The 14,045-nt window shown below is 44.4% G+C and overlaps 1 protein-coding gene across 1 annotated transcript in view; it reads right to left on the reverse strand.

Annotated features, from left to right (window-relative positions):
* GGT6 (gamma-glutamyltransferase 6) overlaps positions 1 to 4,563 on the reverse strand; it is a 42,499-nt gene extending 37,936 nt beyond the window's left edge. The window contains exon 1 of the mRNA XM_082253933.1: positions 4,429 to 4,563. Within this exon, the coding sequence (XP_082110059.1) occupies positions 4,429 to 4,529 (101 nt within the window). The 5' untranslated portion in view covers positions 4,530 to 4,563. The remainder of the gene's footprint in view (positions 1 to 4,428) is intronic.
* Positions 4,564 to 14,045: the final 9,482 nt, after the last annotated feature.

The raw sequence follows: 14,045 nt of genomic DNA on the forward strand, positions 1-14,045 counted from the left end.
GTATACTCCTATACCCTCACCTGTATATACTGTATACACCTATACCTTCACCTGTATATACTGTATTCTCCTATATCCTCCCCTGTATATACTGTATACACCTATACCCTCACCTGTATATACTGTATTCCCCTATACCCTCACCTGTATATACTGTATACTCCTATACCCTCACCTGTATATATATATACCTGTATACCCTCACCTGTATATGCTGTATATAACCTATACCCTCCCCTGTATATACTGTATACACCTATACCCTCCCCTGTATATACTGTATACACCTATACCCTCACCTGTATATACTGTATACTCCTATACCCTCACCTGTATATACTGTATACACCTATACCCTCACCTGTATATATATATACCTGTATACCCTCACCTGTATATGCTGTATATAACCTATACCCTCACCTGTATATACTGTATACACCTATACCCTCACCTGTATATATATATATACCTGTATACCCTCACCTGTATATGCTGTATATAACCTATACCCTCACCTGTATATACTGTATACACCTATACCCTCACCTGTATATACTGTATACACCTATACCCTCACCTGTATATATATATATATACCTGTATACCCTCACCTGTATATGCTGTATATAACCTATACCCTCACCTGTATATACTGTATACACCTATACCCTCACCTGTATATATATATATACCTGTATACCCTCACCTGTATATGCTGTATATAACCTATACCCTCACCTGTATATACTGTATACACCTATACCCTCACCTGTATATACTGTATACACCTATACCCTCACCTGTATACACCTATACCCTCCCCTGTATATACTGTATACACCTATACCCTCACCTGTATATACTGTATACACCTATACCCTCACCTGTATACACCTATACCCTCCCCTGTATATACTGTATTCTCCTATACCCTCACCTGTATATACTGTATACACCTATACCCTCACCTGTATATATATATATACCTGTATACCCTCACCTGTATATGCTGTATACACCTATACCCTCACCTGTATATACTGTATACACCTATACCCTCACCTGTATACACCTATACCCTCACCTGTATATACTGTATACACCTATACCCTCACCTGTATATACTGTATACTCCTATACCCTCACCTGTATACACCTATACCCTCCCCTGTATATACTGTATACACCTATACCCTCACCTGTATATATATACCTGTATAACCTCACCTGTATATACTGTATACACCTATACCCTCACCTGTATATACTGTATACTCCTATACCCTCACCTGTATACACCTATACCCTCCCCTGTATATACTGTATACACCTATACCCTCACCTGTATATACTGTATTCTCCTATACCCTCACCTGTATATACTGTATACACCTATACCCTCACCTGTATATATATATATATATATATATATATATATATATACACCTATACCCTCACCTGTATATGCTGTATACACCTATACCCTCACCTGTATATACTGTATACACCTATACCCTCACCTGTATACACCTATACCCTCACCTGTATATACTGTATTCTCCTATATCCTCCCCTGTATATACTGTATACACCTATACCCTCACCTGTATATACTGTATACACCTATACCCTCACCTGTATATATATATATATATATATATATATATATATATATATATATATACCTGTATACCCTCACCTGTATATGCTGTATATAACCTATACCCTCACCTGTATTTACTGTATACACCTATACCCTCCCCTGTATATACTGTATACACCTATACCCTCACCTGTATATACTGTATACTCCTATACCCTCACCTGTATACACCTATACCCTCACCTGTATATACTGTATACTCCTATACCCTCACCTGTATATACTGTATACACCTATACCTTCACCTGTATATACTGTATACACCTATACCCTCACCTGTATATACTGTATTCTCCTATATCCTCCCCTGTATATACTGTATACACCTATACCCTCACCTGTATATACTGTATTCTCCTATACCCTCACCTGTATATACTGTATACTCCTATACCCTCACCTGTATATATATATACCTGTATACCCTCACCTGTATATGCTGTATATAACCTATACCCTCACCTGTATTTACTGTATACACCTATACCCTCCCCTGTATATACTGTATACTCCTATACCCTCACCTGTATATACTGTATACTCCTATACCCTCACCTGTATACACCTATACCCTCACCTGTATATACTGTATTCTCCTATACCCTCACCTGTATATACTGTATACACCTATACCCTCACCTGTATATATATATATATATATATATATATACCTATACCCTCACCTGTATATGCTGTATACACCTATACCCTCACCTGTATATACTGTATACACCTATACCCTCACCTGTATACACCTATACCCTCACCTGTATATACTGTATTCTCCTATATCCTCCCCTGTATATACTGTATACACCTATACCCTCACATGTATATACTGTATACACCTATACCCTCACCTGTATATACTGTATACTCCTATACCCTCACCTGTATATACTGTATACACCTATACCTTCACCTGTATATACTGTATACACCTATACCCTCACCTGTATATACTGTATTCTCCTATATCCTCCCCTGTATATACTGTATACACCTATACCCTCACCTGTATATACTGTATTCCCCTATACCCTCACCTGTATATACTGTATTCTCCTATATCCTCCCCTGTATATACTGTATACTCCTATACCCTCACCTGTATATATATATATACCTGTATACCCTCACCTGTATATGCTGTATATAACCTATACCCTCCCCTGTATATACTGTATACACCTATACCCTCCCCTGTATATACTGTATACACCTATACCCTCACCTGTATATACTGTATACTCCTATACCCTCACCTGTATATACTGTATACACCTATACCCTCACCTGTATATACTGTATTCTCCTATACCCTCACCTGTATATACTGTATACACCTATACCCTCACCTGTATATATATATATACCTGTATACCCTCACCTGTATATGCTGTATATAACCTATACCCTCACCTGTATTTACTGTATACACCTATACCCTCCCCTGTATATACTGTATACTCCTATACCCTCACCTGTATATACTGTATACTCCTATACCCTCACCTGTATACACCTATACCCTCACCTGTATATACTGTATTCTCCTATACCCTCACCTGTATATACTGTATACACCTATACCCTCACCTGTATATATATATATATATATATATACCTATACCCTCACCTGTATATGCTGTATACACCTATACCCTCACCTGTATACACCTATACCCTCACCTGTATATACTGTATTCTCCTATATCCTCCCCTGTATATACTGTATACACCTATACCCTCACCTGTATATACTGTATACACCTATACCCTCACCTGTATATACTGTATACTCCTATACCCTCACCTGTATATACTGTATACACCTATACCTTCACCTGTATATACTGTATACACCTATACCCTCACCTGTATATACTGTATTCTCCTATATCCTCCCCTGTATATACTGTATACACCTATACCCTCACCTGTATATACTGTATTCCCCTATACCCTCACCTGTATATACTGTATACTCCTATACCCTCACCTGTATATATATATACCTGTATATACTGTATACTCCTATACCCTCACCTGTATATATATATACCTGTATACCCTCACCTGTATATGCTGTATATAACCTATACCCTCCCCTGTATATACTGTATACACCTATACCCTCCCCTGTATATACTGTATACACCTATACCCTCACCTGTATATATATATACCTGTATACCCTCACCTGTATATGCTGTATATAACCTATACCCTCACCTGTATATACTGTATACACCTATACCCTCACCTGTATATACTGTATACACCTATACCCTCACCTGTATACACCTATACCCTCCCCTGTATATACTGTATTCTCCTATACCCTCACCTGTATATACTGTATACACCTATACCCTCACCTGTATATACTGTATACTCCTATACCCTCACCTGTATATACTGTATACACCTATACCCTCACCTGTATATACTGTATACTCCTATACCCTAAACTGTATATATATATATATACCTGTATACCCTCACCTGTGTGTGTGTGGCAGAAGATTTCTGTCTTATAACACTAAAAACCAATTCACACCTCTATATATATATATATATTGCACTGTATATAGGAGAGTCATACCTGTACAGGTAGATGGTGACCCCTCCTCCAGGTATATAGTGTATAGTATATGTACAATATGTTACCTAGAGATAGAAAGTGACTCCCCCTCCCCTGCATATATATATACACCGTATAGTATATAGAGATATATATATATATATATATATATTACCTGTACAGGTAGATGGTGACCTCCTCGGGCTCCCCCTCCTCCTCCTCCCCCGGGGTGTCCTGGATTTTCTGGTATCGGATTTCGGGTCTCGGTGGAGCCATCTGTCACCTGCCCTCACCTCAACCCACTTCTTCCGCACTCACCTGTTACCAGCCACACCCGAGACACGCCCACCACCTCTTCATCTCCGCCCACCGCTCTGCGAAGCCCAGCAAGTCTTTGGCCGTTGTTCAGACTCCGCTCGGATGTTCCGCCCACTTTAAGCTATTCTCCGCCCCCTCCATTCTACCTGTGCACTAGCCTGGTAGTGGCCGCGCCCCCTCGATAAAGCCCCGCCCCGCTGTACCCCCCGGAGTGCGAAGAGCCAGTGACAGCCCGGTACCCGAAGTTCTCACTGCGGTCCGACTTATATCACCTGGAAGAAGGATGAGGACTCCTCCTATTATTACTATCACCCCTCCCATCAATTCTATTATATATCACTGTACACGTCATCATTATTATTACCCCTCCTATTAATGTATGTTATCTACTATTACCCCTCCTATTATTTTATATTATTTATAATTACCCCTCCTATTTTTTTTTTTTTATCTAATTTATTATTACCCCTCATATTATTTTATATTATCTATTATCACCCATCCAATTACATTATATGATTTATTATTATTACTCCTATTACATTATCTAATTTATTATTACCCCTCCTATTATTTTATATTATTCATAATTTCCCCTCCTATTATTTTATCTCATTTAATATTACCCCTCCTAATATTTTCATATTATTTATTATTAGTCCTCCAATTATAATATACTTTTTATATTTACCCCCTCCTATTATTTTATCTTATTTATTCTTACCCCTCCTATTAGTAATATATGATTTATAATTATCCCTCCTATTATTTTATATTATTTATAATTACCCCTCCTATTTTTTTTTTATCTCATTATTACCCCTCCTATTATTTTATATTATCTATTATCACCCATCCTATTATTTCATATTATTCATTATTACCCCTCCTATTATTTTATATAATATATTATTACCCCACCTATTATTTTATATTATTTAATATTACCCCTCCTATTATTTTATATGATTTATTATTACCCCACCTATTATTTTATATGATTTATTATTACCCCTCATATTATTTTATATTATTTAATATTACCCCTCCTATTTTTTTATATGATCTAATATTACCCCTCCTATTACTTTATGTGATTTATTACCACCCCTCCTATTATTTCATATTATTTATTATTACCCCTCTTATTATAATATATTTTTTTATATTTACCCCTCCTATTATTTTATCTTATTTTTTTTTACCCCTCCTATTATTTTATATGATCTATTATTACCCCTTCTATTGTTTTATATTATGTATTATTACCCTTCCTCTTATTTACACATACTGTATTATTTATTAATACTGTCATCATTATTTATTATAATTTATTATTACACCGCCCATTATTTTATATGCTTAATATTGCATTTATCCTGATTGATATTATTGATCGCACCCATCATTGATTGTTACACTCCCTGCTATTTATCATTCTCTCCACATTCACATGCGGGCCAAGCTGTCCAGGACAAGTGAGGGGAGATGGCGGGGGGAATGAGTGATTGCAGTAAGAATTGGGCTGTGGGAATGAATGGTACCCATTGTACCCCCCCCCCCTCCCTTCAGAGGGTTCTAGTTCTCCCCATCCCCCACCAATGTCCCTGGACAGCTTGGCCTCCATGGAGACAATCTAAGTGAAGTTAGAAGGAATTCCTATAGTCAGTGTGATGATTGATGGGACATAAAGTTGGGGGATTTCATATACAGGTGTCAGGTTGGGGCTTAGAGAGCACCGGAGTCACAGGGTGATGGGAGGTCATTTGAAGGAGCAGGAGTTCTGGGGTCACTAGGCACCCTGGGGTCACTGGAGACACTGAGGACATTGGAGACACTGGGGTCACTGGAAACACTGGGGTCACTGGAGACAGTGAGGACATTGGAGACACTGGGGTCACTGGAAACACTGGGGTCACTGGAGACAGTGAGGACATTGAAGACACTGGGGCCACTGGAAACACTGGGGTCACTGGAGACACTGAGAACATTGGAGACATTGGGGTCACTGCAGACACTGAGGACATTGGAGACACTGGGGTCACTGGAGACACTGAAGACATTGGAGACACTGGGGTCACTGGGGTCACTGGAGACACTGAAGACATTGGAGACACTGGGGTCACTGGAGACACTGGGGTCACTGGAAACACTGGGTACACTGGAGACACTGAGAACATTGGAGACATTGGGGCCACTGGAAACACTGGGGTCACTGGAGACACTGAGAACATTGGAGACATTGGGGCCACTGGAGACACTGAGGACATTGGAGACACTGGGGTCACTGGAGACACTGAGGATATTGGAGACATTGGGGTCACTGTAGACACTGGGGTCACTGGAGACACTGAGAACATTGGAGACATTGGGGTCACTGGAGACACTGAGGACATTGGAGACACTGGGGTCAATGGAGACACTGGGGTCACTGGAAACACTGGGTACACTGGAGACACTGAGGATATTGGAGACACTGGGGTCACTGGAGACACTGAGAACATTGGAGATATTGGGGTCACTGGAGACACAGAGGACATTGGACACTGGGGTCACTGGAGACACTGAGGACATTGGAGACATTGGGGTCACTGTAGACACTGGGGTCACTGGAGACACTGAGAACATTGGAGATATTGGGGTCACTGGAGACACTGAGGACATTGGAGACACTGAGGTCACTGGAAAAACTGGGGTCACTGGAGACACAGAGGACATTGGAGACACTGGGGGTCACTGGAGACACTGAGGACATTGGAGACACTGGGGTCACTGGAGACACTGAGGACATTGGAGACACTGAGGTCACTGGAAAAACTGGGGTCACTGGAGACACAGAGGACATTGGAGACACTGGGGGTCACTGGAGACACTGGGGTCACTGGAGACACTGAGGACATTGGAGATATTGGTGTCACTGGAGACACAGAGGACATTGGACACTGGGGTCACTGGAGACACCGAGGACATTGGAGACATTGGGGTCACTGTAGACACTGGGGTCACTGGAGACACTGGGGTCAATGGAGACACTGAGGACATTGGAGATATTGGGGTCACTGGAGACACAGAGGACATTGGAGACACTGGGGGTCACTGGAGACACTGAGGACATTGGAGACACTGGGGTCACTGGAGACACTGAGGACATTGGAGACACTGAGGTCACTAGAAACACTGGGGTCACTGGAGACACAGAGGACATTGGAGACACTGGGGTCACTGGAGACACTGAGGACATTGGAGACACTGGGGTCACTGGAGACACTGAGGACATTGGAGACACTGGGGTCACTGGAGACACTGAGGACATTGTAGACACTGAGGTCACTGGAAAAACTGGGGTCACTGGAGACACAGAGGACATTGGAGACACTGGGGGTCACTGGAGACACTGGGGTCACTGGAGACACTGAGGACATTGGAGACACTGAGGTCACTGGAAAAACTGGGGTCACTGGAGACTAGGGCTAAAACAACTAATCGATTATGAAAATAGTTTGTAATCGATTAAGCCCCCATTCACACTAAGGCGACCTGGTCGCCTCACAGGTCGCCGCAGGTCGCCTCCCATAGGGAAGCTGTGGACCCGTTCTAATAGGAGTGACACAAGTCGCTCCGACTTAGAAAAAGGGTCCGGAGCTTCTTTGAGGCGACCTGGAGGCGACCGCCATAGACTTCAATGTTATGAAGTCCGTGGCGGCCGCTCCGAGGTCGTGGCGCGCTGCGTCGCCCCTATGTGAACGGGGCCTAATCGTCAGCCGATTAGTTGTCCTGCATACAGAATGCATTATTTGTTTAGATATCAGAAAATACAGTGCAACGCACATAGGGTCCTTTCACACGGCCGCTCCGTGTGTCCGCAAATCATCCCATCCGTTTGCGGATGATTTGTGGACATAATGTAAGTGAATGGCACTGCGGATGTCAGTGGAATACCATCCGCTGACATCCGATTTTCCTTCTTTCAGTTCTGTTCCGTTTTTTGGAACGGAACAGAACCCCATTTTTCCATCCGTGTAAAACACGGAAAGGAAGGAAAATCGGATGTCAGCGGTGTCATCCGCTGACATCCGCAGTGCCATAGACTTACATTATGTCCGCATATCATCCGCAAACAGATGGGATGATATGCGGGCACACGGAGCGGATGACAGAAATGTCATCCGCTCTGTGAAAAAAAAAAAAAAAAGTCCCGCAGCGGAGCTTTCACACGGAGCGGCCGTGTGAAAGGAGCCATACAGCTCAGTACACCGTCCATACATGTCAGTAGATTACAGAGAACTTGTGAATGTGTGAGGAGCAATGCCTCATGGGAAATGTAGTCCTGGGCAAGAGAAGGACCCAAGTGATTCTAAAGGGACACTCTGTACAGTACCATATACTTTGCTGCAAAGGGGCACTTTGAAGGCAGAAGGGGCTGGAAGTGCCATGGGGGGGCAGAAGAGGAGAATCAGTGCTGCTCTGTGAAAAATCATTACACAGAGAGGATAAGTATGATGAGATTGTTGTTAAAAAGAAAAGAATCCAACGTTTCCAATCACTGTAAGGGCTCTGTGCTGGGAAGATCAGCATCTGAACCCAGAGAAGGTGGAGGCCGATAGACTAGAGGTGATAGAAGGCATTACAATTACATTTAAAGTAAAAGTTTATTAGTATTGTGCATTATATTTAAAATTATTATATCCATGAAAAAAAAAAGTCTCAGCTTTTAGTAGTACTTTAATATATAAATCTTATTTTCCCCCCTCCACCCTTCATATACCTTCATGTCCGACTCCCAGTTAAAATATCCGGCATATCCGACTTCTGGGCATATTTTTTTTATATACATACACATGAAAAAAAAAAAGCATGCTGCTGCTAAAGGTCTTCTGCTTCCCATACATGGATTGGATTTTTGGACAAAAATATTTGCATCTATATTTGTTCAAAAATTATTTGTATATTCAATGAATGGACGAGTGTTTGAAAATTCCACTTGCTTTTAACAATAAATTTTAAAATGAATAAAACTTCTAAGCAAAAACCACATCCACTATTTGAAGATTTGTTTGATGGAGAAGTTTTTCTATTCTGCTCCTTCAAATTTTCCTGTCACTGTGGGTGACACCGGACACCAATATACACTAATGGTTAGAAAAATCGGATGAATGTTTTTAAAAATTTTCTAAAAAAAAATGTAATTTGTGTATTACCAGCATAAGTGACAGCAGGCACAGGGATCATGTATCAAACTACCTACCTATTAATAAGGGAGTCTATCATGATTATATACAAATCCGCTCTGAAAATTTGCAAAACAGTGTTTTAGGTCTTTTAAAAATATTGATCTCGGAGTCTGATATGGACCACATTTAAACCTCTAATAATGCATATATCTGTTTCAGAGTGGATTAAATATCCAACTATATAGCTGGATAGTTATATTTACCACTGCATATAGATATTCAAGAATATTAACTAAATTATACACTTTTTTTTTTTTTTTTTAGGTTTTTATCCAATTAGTCGATTAATCGAAGCAATAATCGGCCAACTAATCGATTATGAAAATAATCGTTAGTTGCAGCCCTACTGGAGACACTGAGGACATTGGAGACACTGGGTCACTGGAGACACTGGGTCACTGGAGACACTGGGGTCACTGCAGACACTGGGGTCAATGGAGACACTGAGGACATTGGAGATACTGGGGTCACTGGAGACACTGAGGACATTGGAGACACTGGGTCACTGGAGACACTGGGGTCACTGCAGACACTGGGGTCAATGGAGACACTGAGGACATTGGAGATACTGGGGTCACTGGAGACACTGAAGACATTGGAGACACTGGGGGGGGGGGGGGGGTCACTGGAGACACTGAGGACATTGGAGACACTGAGGTCACTGGAAACACTGGGTTCACTGGAGACACTGAGGACATTGGAGACACTGAGGTCACTAGAAACACTGGGTTCACTGGAGACACTGGGGTCACTGCAGACACTGAGGTCAATGGAGACACTGAGGACATTGGAGATACTGGGGTCACTGGAGACACTGAAGACATTGGAGATACTGAGGGTCACTAGACTCAGTGGACACACTTGGGTCAATGGAGACACTGGGCACAGTGGAGTCACTGAACATACTGGGAATACTGGAGACACTGGGATCACTGGAAACACTGAGGTCAATAGAGACACTAGGGTCACTAAGCGCCATGGGTCACTGGAGACACTGGGGTCACTGCAGACACTGAGGTCAATGGAGACACTGAGGACATTGGAGATACTGGGGTCACTGGAGACACTGAAGACATTGGAGACACTGGGGGGGGGGGGGGTCACTGGAGACACTGAGGACATTGGTGACACTGAGGTCACTGGAAACACTGGGTTCACTGGAGACACTGAGGACATTGGAGACACTGAGGTCACTAGAAACACTGGGTTCACTGGAGACACTGGGGTCACTGGAGACACTGAGGACATTGGAGACACTGAAGACATTGGAGATACTGAGGGTCACTAGACTCAGTGGACACACTTGGGTCAATGGAGACACTGGGCACAGTGGAGTCACTGAACATACTGGGAATACTGGAGACACTGGGATCACTGGAAACACTGAGGTCAATAGAGACACTAGGGTCACTAAGCGCCATGGGTCACTGAAGACACTGGGGTCATTGCAGACACTGCAGACATTGGGACCACTGTAGATACTGGGGACTGGCGACACTGGGATCACTGGGCACCCTGGGGACTGGAGACACTGGGGTCACTGGTTACGCCGGGGGCGCTAAACATACTAGGATCACTGGAGACATTGGGGACACTGGGATCACCGAAGACTCTGGGGACACTGAGGTGACTGGAGACACTAGGATCGCTGGGGACACTGGGGTCACTGGGCACACTGGGGTCACTGAACATACTGGGATCACTATACACATGAGTGTCATTGCCAACACTGGAGACACTGGGTACAGTGGAGTCACTAAACATACTGGGATCACTAAAGAAACTAGGCTCAATGGAGACTCTGGAGACACTGGGGTCATTGGACACACTGGGGTCACTGTGGACTGAAGACATTGGGGTCACTGAGCACACTGGGGACTGGAGACAATGGGATCACTGGAGGCATTGGGGTCACTGGGCAGACTGGGGACAATGGGGTCACGGGGCACACTGGGGACTGGAGACAATGGGTCACTGGATACATTGGGGTCACTTAGCACGCTTGGGACGGCACACTGGGGACTGGATTGGAGACACTGGGGTCACTAGGCAGACTAGGAACTGGCGAAACTGGGATTACTGGGCACACTGGAGTTACTGGGCGTTCTGGAGTCACTGGAGACACAGGGGTCACGAGATAATAGAGATACTGGGATCACTGAAGACACTGCTGATACTGGGGTCACTTGGCACACTGGGGTCACTGGGCATACTGAAGTCACTAGAGACAGGGGGTTCACTGGAGACACTGGGGTTTTTGGAGACACTGGGGGTCACTGGGCACACTGAAATTACTGGAGACATTGGGGCCACTGGAAACACTGAGGACTGCAGACACTGGAGGCACTGGGGTCACTGGAGATACTGGAGACACAGGGATCACTGGGGACACTGAGGTCACTGAACATACTGGCATCATTGGACACACAGGGATCATTGGAGACACTGGGACACTGGAGACACTGGAGGTCACTGAGCACACTGGAATCACTGGACACATTGGGATAACTGAACACATGGGGATTACTGGTGACCCTGGGATCACCAGGGTTAATGGACACACTGGGATCACTTGACACACAGGGATTACTGACAACATTGGGGACACTGGAGACACTGGAGTCACATAACATACTGGGATCCCTGGAGACACTGGGGTCACTGAAAACACCGTGAGCATGAGGCACACTGGAGTCACTGGAGACATTGCAGACACTTGAGACATTGGACACATTAGGGTCACTGAAGACACTAGAGATACTAGACACACTGGAGTCAATGGGGACACTGAGCACACTGGGGTGCCTGGAGACACTGGGGTTCATAGGCACTCTAGGGACATTGGAGACACGGGTTACAAGAGACACTGGATACATTGGAGTCACTGGAGACACAGGGATCACTAGGTACCCTGGGGTCACTGAAGACATTAGGGACATTGGAGACATTGGAGTTACTAGAGACACTAAGGACACTGGGGTCACTGGAGATATAGGGGTCACCGAGGACACTGGAGACACTGGGGACAGTGGAGTAACTGAACATACTGGGATCACTGGAGACACTGGGGTCAATGGAGACACTGGGGTCAATGGAGACACTGGGCACTGGAGAAACTGGGGTCACTGGGCATACTGGGGTCACTGGAGACACTTGGCACCCTGAGGACACTGGAGACGCTGGGTACACTAGAGACATTAAGGTTACTAGAGACACTGGAGACATTGGGAACACTGGAGACACTGGGCATAGTGAAGTCGCTAAACATACTGGGATCACTGGACACACTGGGATCAAAGGGCACACTGGGGTCACTGGGAACACTGGGGACTGAAGACACTGAAGTCACTGGGAACATGGGGGTTTACTGGAGACATTGTGGTCACTCGCCACACTAGGGACCGAAGACACTGGGGTCACTGGAGACATTGGGGTCACTGGGCACTCTGGGGACTGGAGACACTGGGGACTGCAGACACTGGGATCACCGGAGACAATGGGGTCACTGAGCACTCAGTGGTCCCTGGAAACAGTGGGCACACTGGGGTCACTGGGGACATTGGGGTCACTTGGCACACTGGGGCACTGGGGTCACTGGAGACATTGGGGTCACTGGGCACACTGGGCATACTAGGGTCACTAGAGACACTGGGGCCACTGGAGACACTGGGCACACTGGGGTCACTGGATATACTGGAGACACTGGGGTCACTGGGCACATTTGGGTCAATGGGCATTTTAGACTCACTGGAGACACTGATCACATTGGGGCCATTGGAGATACTGGAGACACTGGGGCAATGGGTCAAGGCAATTTGGGTCAATGGGCATTTTAGACTCACTAGAGACACTGATCACACTGGGGCCATTGGAGACACTGGGGTCACTGGGCATACTAGGGTCACTAGAGACACTGGGCACACTGAGGCCACTGGAGATACTGGAGACACTGGGCACACTGGGGTCACTGGATATACTGGAGACACTGGGATCACTGGGCACATTTGAGTCAATGGGCATACTAGAGTCACTAGAGACACTGGACACACTGGAGATACTGGGCACACTGGCGATACTGGAGACACTGGGGATACTGGGCACACTGGAGACTTGAACACACTGGGGACTGGAGACACTGGGGTCACTGGCAATAATGCAGATTGGAGACACTGGGGTCATTGGTGGTCACTGGACACACTGGGATCACTGAAAACACTGGGTTCACTGGTGACACTGGACACAC

The sequence above is a fragment of the Pelophylax lessonae genome, assembly GCF_965119305.1.
Source record: "Pelophylax lessonae genome assembly, chromosome: 1".
Lineage (NCBI taxonomy): Eukaryota > Metazoa > Chordata > Amphibia > Anura > Ranidae > Pelophylax > Pelophylax lessonae.